Raw genomic sequence first — 13,613 nt, 5'->3', positions numbered from 1 at the left:
AAAGGATTTGAGGACACTATAAAGGAGAACATGGTTTGTAGATTGAAGAAGAGTTTGTATGGATTGAAGAAGGCTCCAAGACAATGGTATAAGAAATTTGACTCATTCATGACAAGTCATAGATATACCAGGGCTAATGTAGATCATTGTGTATATGTCAAAATATTTCCAAGTAACAAATTTATCATCCTCTTTTTGTTGCAAATGATATGCTGATAGTGGGACAAGATAAGAAGATAATTGGTGATTTGAAAAAGGAGTTGTCAAAATCCTTTGATATGAAAAATCTAGAACCTACAAAGCAAATTTTGGGTACACAAATTTTGCGAGACCGAAAAGTTGGAAAGCTATGATTGTCACAACAACAATACATGGAACGAGTCCTAGAAAGATTCAATCTAAAGAATGTCAAGCCAGTTAGCACACCACTGGCCAATCATTTTAAACTCAACAAAATGAGTTGTCCTATTAGTCCATATGAAAAATAAGTTATGGCTGGTATATCATACTCCTCAGTAGTTGGGAGTTTGATGTATGCAATGGTCTGTACAAGGCCAGATATTGTTGATGTGGTTGGAGTGGTTAGCATGTTTCTCTCTAACCCTGGTAAAGACCACTAGGAATTTGTGAAGAGGATCTTGATGTATTTGAAAGGTACCTATAATAAGTGCTTACGCTTTGGAAGAGTAGAACTAACTTTGGAAGGTTATACAAATGTGGATATGGCAAGTGACCTGGATAGTAGAAAATATACTTCAAGAATTATGTTCACTTTTGTAGGCTTGTCAACTACTAAAGTAGAACACGTTGTCATGAAAAAAGCAAGAAAATAAATGTTTTGGTTGAAGCAATTTCTTCAACAGTTGGGAATGAAGCAGGAAAGTTACGTGATTCATTATGAAAGTCAAAGTGATTTGGATTTAAGTAAGAATGTGATGTACCACTCTCTCACAAATCACATTGATGTAAGATACCATTTGTTGCAACGAGAAGTGGAAGAACAACACTTCAAGTTGGAAAAGATTCACATTGATAAAAATCCTACGAATATGATGAGTAAAGTTGTAGCACGAGAAAAGCTTCAACTTTGTGTCGAGCTAATCGATATGGATTGCCTATGAGCAATTGAGGATATTCCCCTCTGGCTGGAAGGGGAGAATTGTTGTGTCCATCCAAAGTCTACAGTGCATTTAATGCACTACATGCCTCTTTGAAATAAATTTCACTAGCCTTAGAGTTATAGCTAGGGATGCAAGTAATTTTGAAAGGCATGGAAAACATTTTTAAAGTGCAGGCTTCGTTGAAAAGCTTAGCAAATTGTTTACACTACCTTTTGCCTTCTACAAATAGAGGGTTTTGTCGATGGAGGAATGCATCATCGAGCAAAAGCAACACAAAGTTTCTGAGTAGTTGTGAGAAAATTGTGAGAGGGAAAATAAAGTGTTGATTAAATCCCGAGAGTGTGGAAAAAATACATCGGGATGGGTATCAACTCTATAGCTCTTTGGTATTGCAAAATACAATACTTGAATAGGAGGGGGTCTCACAGGAAACACTATATTGTATTTCTTGTGTGTGAAAGAGAGTAAGAGGATATTGTAATGTTTTTTTAATATATGGGAATATTTTTCAGAGTTTGTCCTGTGTTTTTTTCCCTCGGTATTGGTGGGTTTTTTGCATTAAATATTGGTGCTCATTTTAATAGTTACTGATGTTTGTTTTATTGCTTCTGCTATATCGTGATTTCCAATTTTAATTTACACTCATGTTTCACTTTTTGAGTCCAATAAATCTCTCACATATTCACAACAACATTTTCCTTTATCTAAATATTCATGTCCAAAACTACCACCTATTCAAAAAGTTTGTGATACACAAAGATTGGAATAATTTTACTAAGGTCAAACTAATGGCTTGGAGAAGAATCAAACTTAGCTTATCATCCATTCTTCCTCTTAGAAAAAAAAGAAATTGATTGCAAGTGGATTTTCAAGTTGAAACACAAATCTAATAGTATAGTTTTTTATATAAGCTGGAGGAGAGAGGCATTCAACCTCCCAACCTACCACGATGCATTCAAAAATGAAAATCATTACAAAAGGGCCTTTCCAGGGACCAAACCAAACCTAAGGCAAGGATAACCAACAAAGCAATCCCTCAATGAAACCTATAAAAAGGTATACATGATTTGTTCCTACCTAGATCAGAAAAAAGGGAGAGTAATCCCACCAACGAAAGATAGAAGAATGCACACCAAAGGCAGCTAAAGAATCTGCACAAGTATTATCTTTTCTAAAGACGTGAAAGATGCAAAAATGCATGCCAGAGGATAAAGAAATGCATTTTTTCTTTCTATTCCTAATAGATCAAGGAACTATGTGAGGACTATTAAAAGCATAAACCACTAATTTAGAGTCAACTTCTAACCAAAGATGGAACCATCCATTGTTATAAGCAATTTCCATGGCCTTTATAGCCGCTAACAGTTTAGCATGGAAGGAAGAAGCCACTCTATATAGGTCCGCAAAGGTTCCCACGAAAGAGCCTAAAGAGTTTCTAAAGACACCACCTTTTGCTGCCCTTCCAGGGTACCCCTGAGTTGCACCATCTATGTTACATTTCAACCAACCAAGAAGAAGGGGCTGCAAAAGAACATCAATAACCTTAGAGGGGGTGGGAGAATGGCCCTTTATGTTGAAGGACTTAAGAATATTGAAATCTGACATGGAAGGATGCATTGCTCCCTTTGACAGATGCCCAGAGAGGTCAATACTTGCATGTACACAGTTAGCTATACAATTAAAAGAAAACATTTTGTTGTTGAACCTTGAAAAATTTCTCGCACGCAAAATAACTTGTAAATCATGAGTTATAGCAAAGAGCAAAACATCAACCAATTGACCACTCTAAGTCCTTGCAAGCAGATTGAGGATAGCACTAATCACAACAAATGAAATGTTTTGTAAAGGGAGACAAAGTCAAAATCCAAAGCTGTTTGGAAAAAATGTAGTAAAAAAATAGATGATCTGAGGATCCATGGAAGCACTACAAAGGCTACAAATTAAAACTATGATATACCTTTTACTACACAAGTTTTCATCTATAGGCAACTTTTTGGAGAAATTGGCACAACAAAAATGATTTAGAAGGAGGAACAGAGGGGCTCCAAATTTTCCTACCCCAACCAACCTCAGTTTGAGGTGGAGAAACAAAAGAGACCGCCAACTTATGAGAAATCTCTCCATCTAAAGAATAAGTCCAGATTTGTTTTTCCACACAAGGATCCAACGGAATAACCATGGATAAAATAACAATAGAAATGGTAGGGCACATGTCAGCAAAGGAGGGAGGAATACACCACTTACCATTATAGATAAAGTTAGTGACCTTGGAATTTAAACGAGAGTGAAGATGATTAGGAATACCCAATTCATCCACTAGAGGTTTGGATAACCAGTTGTCCATCCAAAAATTGATGCTAGTACCATCACCAATGCACCAATGACTGTCTTCCAGAGCTTAAACAAAACAACTTCTAATCCCGAACCAAATAGAGGATTTTGCTTAGTAGGAAACAAGATGATTACCTCGAATGAATCATGCCTTTACCAGGTTACACCACTAGCTAGAATTGGCGAGCAGATCCTAAGCAAGCTTCAATATAGAGCTTTTGTTGATAGATTTAAGGGACTTAATATTCAAACCACCATTCCTCCAAAGGGAACAAACCATATCCCAAGGCACAATCGCTAGCTTCCTTTGGGAGTGATAGCTAGACCATATGAAATTTTTGATATTTTTATCCAGTGAGTTTAGTAATGCAGTAGGACACTTATAAATCTGAAAACAATAAACCATCATACCTTGAATCACCAATGGAACTAACTGAACTCTCCCCATGATGGACAACATCGCCCCCTTCCAAGAAGCTAACTTGGTGAGGATTTTATCAATTATGCCCTGAAGATGCACTTTTTTAAGTTTCCTTTTAAAAATGGGGACCCCTGAATACGTAAATGGTAGCAAACCTTGGCGAAAGCCCAAGAAATTCTAGATTCTGGTTTTTCTAGAAGTTGTCATGTCTCCCACAAAGAACTGACATTTATCCAACCCCAAAAATTGACCCAAAGCCTCACCATAATCCTTCAAAATAGCCATGAGGTTGTGGAGGTTTCTTAAGTTTCCTTTGCAAAACACCATTATGTCGTCTGCAAAAAGAACATAGGTGGGAGTGGTACAACTTCTACAACTTGCCATAGGGATCAGATTACCCGAGTTCACCATCAAGGACAAGCCTCTACTCAAAGCATCCTCTGCTATACAGAAAAGGAAAGGGGATCCCCCTGCCTAACCCCTCGTTTGAAAGGAAAAAGCCCATGTGTCTAGCCATTGACAATAACTCAAAGACAGATTGAAAGAAGAATAGGTCTTACCTAGTCATAAAAGGTCTTGTGGAAACCAAAAGCATGCAACACCTTAAGAAGGAATTAACAGTCCAACGTGTCAAATGCTTTTTTGATATCTAACTTTACTACCATGTTACCCCTAAAGATCTTGTAATCCAACAAATTTATAGCTTCTAAAGTGATGCAAATGCAATGGGTTATACTTTTGCCCTTAATAAACCCTTGATGTTCCTTTGAAATAATTTTAGGACCTACAAAAGCAAGCCTGGAGGCAAAAACTTTGGTGATGATTTTGAATTAGAAGTTGGCCAAAGAAATGGGCTTGAAATCCTCCACCTTGAGAGCTTATGGAAACTTGGGAATTAAAGTGATTAGGTTGGAGTTAAGGTTTGGCAAAATCCAATCGTAGGAAAATAATTGCAGAAATGAGTTGAATACATATTGCTAAATGATGTCCCAGTACTGCTGAAAGAAGAAGCCTCCAAAACCATCTGCACCAGGGGACCCCATAGCATTCATATCAAAGACAACAAGTTTAACCTCCACCAAACTGGACAAATTTGTTAACATAGTTTGTCCTCATCAGATAGTAGGGAGGGAATAACTCTCGTGGAGGAATCAAAATTTTTGCACTAATTATCAGAAGCATAGAGGGAGGAAAAGAAATCTAGCACATGGTTTTTGATATCTATCTAATTGGTAAGAAGCTGTTCTTCTACTTGAATAGTAGACATAAAGCTAATTGCATACCAAGTTTTAACCATCTTATGAAAGGAGGTGTTGCGGTCCCCCTAAGAAAACCAGTTAAGAAGAGCTTAATAAGAGACAACTCATTTTTAGCTCTATCAACTAAGTCAGGGATATTTCCAAAAGAATCCTTGTTCCAAGATTTGAGAGCAACTTTCAAAAGTTTCAATTTATGGGTCAGAATGAACATAGGGCAACTAAGAATAGATTGGCCCCACACCTGTTCGATGATTTTCCTGCAGTCAGGATGTAAACTCCACATAGAAAGAAATTTGAAATTCAAAGGCTTACTTGTAGTCCCCCTTTCCATGACCACTAGAATGGGAAAAATGATTTGACTGACTCCTTTGAAGAGTACTGCAAGTCAAAGAGGACCAAAAATCAAGCCATTCCCCAAATAGATGGCTTTGTCGAGTCTTCGCTCCATTCTAACAAAAAGGACAACAACAAGGCGGGTTGGGGATGAGTTTGGCCCTCCTTGTCCCCGTCCCCACAAAAGCCAGGGCGGGTATGGGTACATGTATAGATATAAAAGAGGCGAGCTTAAAATTTTAATATCCATCCACATCAGATTTTATCAGGTTCAGGTATACTCGAAGGCAACCTATTACACTTTTTGTTATAATTTTGCTTTACTTATATTTTAAATAAATTATATACTAATTTTTTAATTGTATTTTAATTCAAACAACATATAAATATAATGAATAACAAAGAAATAAAGTTAAAAAAGTTAAGAATTCAATTATATTTATATTTAAATGTATATTATTTAATTATTTAACAATTAAGCTAATTGATTACGATTAGCGTTGCATTATAGTCTCCAACCAGAATCCAAGGATCACGATTAGCGTTCAAAAGGGCAGACAAACTATTCCACAAATTCCTTCTGACCAGATGGCTAGTTGCCGCATAGATAGCATTAATATGAACACAACGATTATTCCAAATTAAGGAACAAGAGAGAAGTTGAAGGGATGAAGATGTGACATCTGGATGAAGGTGCGGAGCACAAAACCCCTACAAATTAGGGAGAAGATGACCCATTTGATTAGCAACAAAAAACTTGAGGTTGATGCTCTTCCAAAACCAAACAGGGACTTATTCAATAGTAGACCAAGGTTCAGACACAAAAAGGAAATCAGGCTTATTAGAGAGACAAAGATTTTTCAAAACAATTTTAGTTTTAGGGTTTGCTAAACCTCTGATATTCCAAAATAAAATCTTCATATCAACAAGAGATGGATACAGAATCATCCCTACTGCGGGTATTGTGGATCCTTTGGGAGTGAGCTTTCGTCTTCCTTTGCTCCAACTTCTTTTTTTGGATTTGGAGATGACACGTTGGAACTGAGCACCAAAGGCAAGGGCGTCTTGGTCCTCCTTACCCGTATCAGATTCCTCTTCAACCACCAAGTCCCCCCAGAATTTGCCCATCAGTTTGAGATCCTAGTTGACAATCTGGTTGATAGCCAGACCCTCATCCTGGCACGTAGACGGAAGAGGGGTTATAGGATTTATACCTACCGAGGCAACTCGAGCAACAAAACCTTATGAGTCAAGAACCCGTGAGATAGTAATAGTTGAAAAGCATAAAGCTTAATTAATTGGTTGCCAAAAAAATTTACTTAAACTTGTGAGATTGCATTTTTGGAAACTTTTAGTATTTGTTACCAAAATGACCACAATTCAAGTTTTCCTTTCTCTTGCATCCTATTACCATTGCCACCGACACCAATTAAGTGTCAACACATTATTTCCTCATGATGACTTTCATGAAGTATATATGAAACTTCCTCATGGCATAATTTTATAAGACTTTGACATTGTCTTGGTTTGCAAACTCTGAAATCCTTCTATGGATTGAAGGAAGTCGGCCATCAATGGAATGCAAAACTAACTTGAGTGCTTCTAAATTCTAGTTATACATAATCCAAGGTAGGTTACTCTTTATTTGTCGAATTTAATGGTTCTAATGTTACGACCAAACTTATACATATGGATGACTTGGCTCTTGTTGGAAGTGATCTTAATGAAATCACCAAGGTGAAAGCAATTAGTGGCAAAAAAAAAAATGTTTGTTAATTAGCAATCGGTCTAAAATGTTTGCTTTAATATTATATAAATGTTATCACTTCATATAGTACATCAATTTTCTAGAAATCGATCGATATAAAATATTGATGTATTAATCATATTTTTAGTATTAATTTGAATTGCTTATTAGACCTTAATTAAAGCAAACTCAAGTCTGAAACATAAACCTTATTTGGATAATTTTTTTTATATGTACTTAGAGAAGAACAAAATAAAAAATACAAGCTAAAATTAATTTAGATACAAGTTAAAATAAGTTTTTTTAAAGAAGTTAAAATCGCTTAACTTTTCCAAAATTTTATTTTAACTTGTGTATGAATTATTTTAGTCTATAAGAAAAAGATTGTTTTATTTTTATTTGCTCTAAATAAAATTATAAAATAATTAAATTAAATATGTTTAAAATGTCTTATAAATTACTGAATTTTATTTTAGGACTCTAATAAAAAAAAATTTGAATCCTTAATATAATAAAATTTTAGTTTTGAATTTTTAACTAATAACAAAAACTCAACATAAATTTTTTATATATTATAGACTTAAAATAACAAAAAATTATTAATTACTTTATATTTAAGTTAAAATAATTTATGAACCTTGCCATCATTGTCTTTCACGCATACATATTCACGACAATAAAGTTTCAATTTTTAACGAGATTAACTTTATAGTACTCTTCTCAACTTTTCTATTTTAAATTCAATCTTTCACATCTACACTAACATTTAACTTTAAGATATCCGAAAGTCAAAAGGCCAACTGTACAAGAAAAATGTTTATCGCACGTTACTAGGAAGCACAGCTTCCCATCATGGTTAAGTAACCCAGTGTACGTATATGCAAAATAAAGTAAAGTAAGTTTTAATTGAAATTAGCTATTTAACTATGAAATAATTGTGTACAAATATGAGCCCATAGCCTTCATAATTCTTTGTTGTATAGTAACCCATCAATTCTTTGTCAATTGAATCATATTATTTTGCATGTGAAGCATATGCTTTTTGAAAATGGCGTGTACACGATTGAAAGATGATTTATTAATACTTAAGAAATGAATTAGATAATATTTGGGTCACATAAGGTAGTACAAACACAATAATAATTTCCTTCATTCTTTATTTTCATTTACAATGAGGTTCACAAGAACCACAGGAAAAAAACATGAAGTTTACCTGGTAAGGAAAATGTAAGTTGTCATTTTTAAAGAGGGACATGTTAAGTAAAAGACTAAAAAGATATTAAATTAATTAAAATATGCTGATAAAAAATTAATTAAAATATTCTTTAGGGATTTTTTTTGTTCTTATTCCTATCATTGAAAGGGGAAACAAATTTAAATTTAGAACTCCAGCGAAACAACTCCGTGAGGATTTCTGAAAATTAAGGCCAAACTAGCATCGAGTATAAGGTCTAATTAGATAGTAATTCATATCACAAGTGGCATAATTTAGAGAGATTTGGTAAATGTATCAGAAAATTAAAATTAGATTCATTAATTAGAAAAATGATGCTTCCAACTTTGTCAGTGATTGAATATTACTTTTAAATTAAAAGAAAAATCTCATCAAATAGAGTTAAAATCACCTGTGCTTCATGATATATAAAAATGTTAGGCAATAAATTGGTGGAAAAAAAAGAATCTAACATGTTAAAAAACATGTAAGAAATTTAGCATAAGACGATTAGGCCAAGGATCAAACACTCCATTAAACATTCAAACAAAAACTTCGTAATAAGAAAATAGGGGAAGACAAGAAAAAATCCTTGAAAGAAAAGCTATTAATAAGCTAGGTCATGTAATGATAAATTAATAAACACTCCATCAAAATAACATGGTAATAAGAAAGGAAAAAAAAAGCCAAATGATGAAAGAAAACAACTTTGGTATAATTTTTCATTTTCAATTAAATCATTTTCATATTTTTTTAGGATAAAGAAAACATCTGTTGTATTTTATTTTTTTATGACATAATTTATTACTATTATTATTATTATGAGGATTATTATTATTGAAAAAATTGTATTTTAAAAATTTATAATTATTAATTATTTAATTTTTTATATATTTAACATTTTTCCTTTTAATTACCAGATTTTCATTTTTATATTTTTCTATTAATATACTTTCATTTCCATCTCAAATATCAACAATTATAGTATTAACTCAATTATTTTAAAATTTTACTTTTTTTTTGTAAATTGAAATTATTTAATTTTTAATCATTTATTATGTCTAATTATAGATATTTCTTATTATCCAATTGTATATTTGATAAATTTATTAATTATTAATATCTACTTCAAAATTATTCTAAAATAATTTTTAATTAGTTCAACATTAACAAATGTAACAAAATAAATTATTTAAAATATATTATAAATTTAAAGAATACAGGTATATCCAAAGTACTCATTAATTTTTTTAAAAGAAAGTAAGAAAGTTTTGTTAAATTCTTTTTTTTTTGTTACATGCTTGTTAAATTCTTGATATCTTAAATATTTTAAATGATATAATCCCATAAGAACTTTCTGGCATAAAATTTCCAAGAAAAAAAATCTGCAAAATAGTATTGTAAACAAAACAGGAATTTTTGTTGTTTTTTTTTTTTCTTATAAACAAAAGTACAATACTATTAAATATTAATTTTGTTTTTAAGAATTCTTAATGTTTTACTTGTTTGCAAAGTGGGGAAGAAGAAAGACGAGAGAGAGAGAGAGATTGCGCGTTTTTGTGTTACAAACAGAGCATCGATCGGAAACGAACACGGAGAAGACAATGGCCACACAGACGCAAGATCCACCTTCAAACCCTAACCCTAATCCCAATGCCACGTCGGCAACGCCATCTTCCTCCTTCTTCTTCCGCGCCGGCGGCGCCAACGGCGCCTCCGTCGCTCCAGTCGCCGGCTCCGGCGAGTCACACTCGCACCACCGTAGAGCGCAGTCGGAGGTCAGTTTCCGGCTGCCGGAAGACATGATGGACCTCTCGCCGTCCGATCCGTTCAACGGCGGATCCTCTACGGCGAGCTTCGAGGAGATCGGATCCGAGGACGACCTGTTCTCCACCTACATTGACGTCGAAAAGCTCAGCGGCGGCGCCAACGGCGCCGGCCGAGGCGGAAACGGATCGGATCAGAGCGGTTACGGAAACGGCGCCGGCACCAGCGGCCACAACGACGGCGAGAAGAGTTCGAGCGCCGCCGCAGCGCGGCCGAGACACCGGCACAGTAGCTCCGTCGACGGTTCCACGTCGACGTGCATGTTCGGAGAGATCATGGATGCGAAGAAAGCCATGCCTCCTGATAAGCTCGCGGAGCTTTGGAACATTGATCCAAAGCGTGCCAAAAGGTCTCTTCTTTCATCATTCACTTCAATTTTTTCTGAATTTTTTTTGTTCAAAATGCATCAAGTTTTTTCGCTCTTCGATTTTAGTTTCAGAATCCGAATGCGATGGTTTAACGTTGATGTCACGTAAATTCCTCCACAGTGTTTTCAAAACTAATTAATTAATTTTTCTGTCTGAATTCTTAGAATTTCGCATTGCTCCGTGGAGGTTACGAATTGGTTATTTATTTATATATATTCTTTGATAAAAAATGAAAATTGAAGGTTGGCTTGTCAATGTAAGTAGTTGATGTAAGACTGTTTCGGACTCAGTTGACATTGATTTGGGAATCTTATGTTTGACGTTGATATTTTGATAGTAGTTTGTTTTCATAAATTTAGCGCATGTTTAGATTCACATACACAAAGCATAGACACACACACACACACTACGTGATCATTAAATTGTATAAGTTGGTTGTGCAGAAAATTCCTCCTTTGGTGTTTTTAATGGGATATGATTTGAATGACTGAGAAGTGGAAAGTGGTTGATTTCTGAATAGACAAAGAGTTTGACACTTCAGTTGCATTGCAACTACGATTGGGGACTATTGTAGGAAAATATGATTCATGTGGTGCCATTAGAGATTGCATGATCAGTGTGGAGAGTTCCAAGACTGAATATTGTTGCAATTGCTGATTGCTTTCTAAAACCAGTTGTCTCTAAGAGTTTTCTTGTTTTCTGTAAATTATGTTAAATCTACTGGCATTATAATGGTTATGTAAAGTGATACATCACAATTTCTGAATAAGCCAGAGAGACCATGAAGAATCTTCTTCCTTTATAGTGTAAATTATTTTAATGTAATTTTTTGGTCTGTATAAAATACATCTAGAACTGCTGTGGAATTGTAATTTCTAACTGTTTCTCATTTAAAATGGGGATGGGAGGCTGCAAATGTGAGTGAGTGAGGGTTATGCTAGAGATGCCGCTCTCTAGTTTCATTTAATTGAGTACCTGTATTTTAGTAGTTGCTATGGATTTTTTTTTAACTGTTATTCTCAACAAGTATTGTTGTTTATGTATAGAATACTGGCTAATCGGCAATCTGCTGCGCGTTCAAAAGAAAGAAAGGCACGCTATATACAAGAACTTGAGCACAAAGTTCAGACCCTTCAGACTGAAGCTACAACACTATCTGCCCAACTTACATTGTACCAGGTCTGTGTTGACTTATATCTAAAAGCAAATATATCTTTGATCTTGCGTAAGCATATCTTCTCACCACCTACTGAAGCAATGCACTTAAATTATAACATGAGATATATCTTTGTTGGTATTATTATAGTGACAAAAATATCACATTTAGGTAATTTGATGCAGTCTTCTTTTTTATTTTTCTTCACAAATTCCTCTGTTTTATTGGACAGTCTTTATCTGATAGGTTAGTGATTTAAGTTTACAAATTACCTTGGTAATTCCTTGTACACTTGCTGGGATTTCATTGAACTTTGCCTTTAGTTGACCTAAGTTGCTATGCATAATCTTGTGGGTGAATAGGAATCTGACTTATGATACCATTTCTTGATTTTCTATAGAGGGATACAACTGGTCTGAGTTCTGAAAATACTGAGCTTAAGCTCCGTCTACAAGCCATGGAGCAACAAGCACAGCTTCGTGATGGTAACTGTTACAAAGTCAATAGCTTTCTTTTGGTACAATAGCATCATATTTTACATTTTGTTACAAAATTTTTAAAATTATTTTGTTAAGGTTGATTAATTATATTGAAATTTACCTATGATCTGTAGCTCTTAATGATGCATTGATGAAGGAAGTTGAGAGGCTTAAGATTGCTACCGGAGAGGCATTGAACCAATCTGAGTCTTTTAATCTGGGAATGCACCAGATGCCATATGCAGGGTCAAATTTCTTTTCAATTCCACCACATTCAGGTCCTTCTGGGCACCAGAACATGCAATTGCCACCATTTGGTCACTCCCAATCCACCGTGCCGACTCATCAGCTGCAACAAACAAATTCTCACCAAATGTCAGATATATTGCAAAACGACCAGCTTGGTCGTTTGCAGGGACTCGATATTAGTAGCAAAGGAACACCCATGGTGAAGTCTGAAGGCCCCTCAATATCTGCAAATGAGAGTAGCACCACATTTTGAATTTTTTGACCAAAATTTGCTTGACCTGCTGACTTCTCCGTGGCATTATTCCCTTCTCTTCAAATTGTCTATAGTGTTGACATCTAGTTATCTTATGAAGGTGCTCTGTTTCATTAAATTATTCCTTTCAGATTAAGGATTAATTATCATTAATTGTTTATTCTTAGGGATGCTCCCCAAAAAGGGGAAGCAGCACCCTTGGGGGTTTTGTCGCAAAAGTTCACGCACGCACGCAGTCATCTTGTAAAGCGTGGCATTTTGGTGTTTGTGGGTTTTACTTTAGATCACCAAGAATGAAAGGTCATTCTCATGGTATCTTTCTATGTGGGGGAATCTTCATCATTCCCTCTCCAGTCATTTTAGGCGATAGCTTGTAAACCGTGATTTGTTGTTGTGTTCCATTTCAAGGATTTGTAAGATTATCAAAAACAAGGAAAAGATGTGTAAGATGAACGCAGTTCAGTTCCTTCTATAAATAATGTCTTATTATTGTAGTTTTAGATTTATTCATCATAATAGTTGTGTACAATAAAAGAGATACGGAGACTAGAGTTGTATTATTAAAACTCTAGTGGGGGGCTGCATCAATCATGAATTTGGGGATAAGGTTCGAAATGTTCTCTCCACGTATTTTGATTTTGGCTTTGCTAACAGCTGCTGTGTCTTTTGTCTTAAGTTTTGGGGATAAGAACGACAATCGCCCGTCCTCGTCGTGCTCTATGTCTCTCCTCAAACCTTTTTAACTCTTTTCTAGTTTCTTCTCTACTTTTTGTCTGATAACACATTAATATTCAAAATCTGCTTGGTCGGTCCCAAAACTCTGAAAAGAAAAAGGCATATTTGTGTTTTTAGCAGT

At 34.8% G+C, this 13,613-nt stretch overlaps 1 protein-coding gene across 1 annotated transcript; it reads left to right on the top strand.

Annotated features, from left to right (window-relative positions):
* Positions 1–9,926: 9,926 nt before the first annotated feature.
* LOC114374543 (transcription factor RF2b-like) lies at positions 9,927–13,257 on the top strand. Its single transcript, XM_028332200.1, has 4 exons — positions 9,927–10,601; positions 11,667–11,799; positions 12,177–12,261; positions 12,390–13,257. Exons 1-4 carry the CDS (start codon positions 10,030–10,032, stop codon positions 12,755–12,757), a joined length of 1,158 nt encoding a protein of 385 aa, XP_028188001.1. The 5' UTR covers positions 9,927–10,029; the 3' UTR covers positions 12,758–13,257.
* The last annotated feature ends 356 nt before the right edge of the window (positions 13,258–13,613 follow it).

This window comes from Glycine soja, chromosome 11, assembly GCF_004193775.1.
Source record: "Glycine soja cultivar W05 chromosome 11, ASM419377v2, whole genome shotgun sequence".
In the NCBI taxonomy this organism is placed as follows: domain Eukaryota; kingdom Viridiplantae; phylum Streptophyta; class Magnoliopsida; order Fabales; family Fabaceae; genus Glycine; species Glycine soja.
The sequence above is the reverse complement of the archived record's forward strand: the minus strand, read 5'-3'. Positions and strand labels throughout refer to the sequence as shown.

Coding starts and splice junctions, on each gene's coding strand:
- LOC114374543 (XM_028332200.1), top strand. CDS start 10,030: ATGGCCACACAGACGCAAGATCCACCTTCAAACCCTAACCCTAATCCC. Junction 10,602..11,666: donor GATCCAAAGCGTGCCAAAAG/GTCTCTTCTTTC, acceptor GTTTATGTATAG/AATACTGGCTAATCGGCAAT. Junction 12,262..12,389: donor ACAAGCACAGCTTCGTGATG/GTAACTGTTACA, acceptor TATGATCTGTAG/CTCTTAATGATGCATTGATG.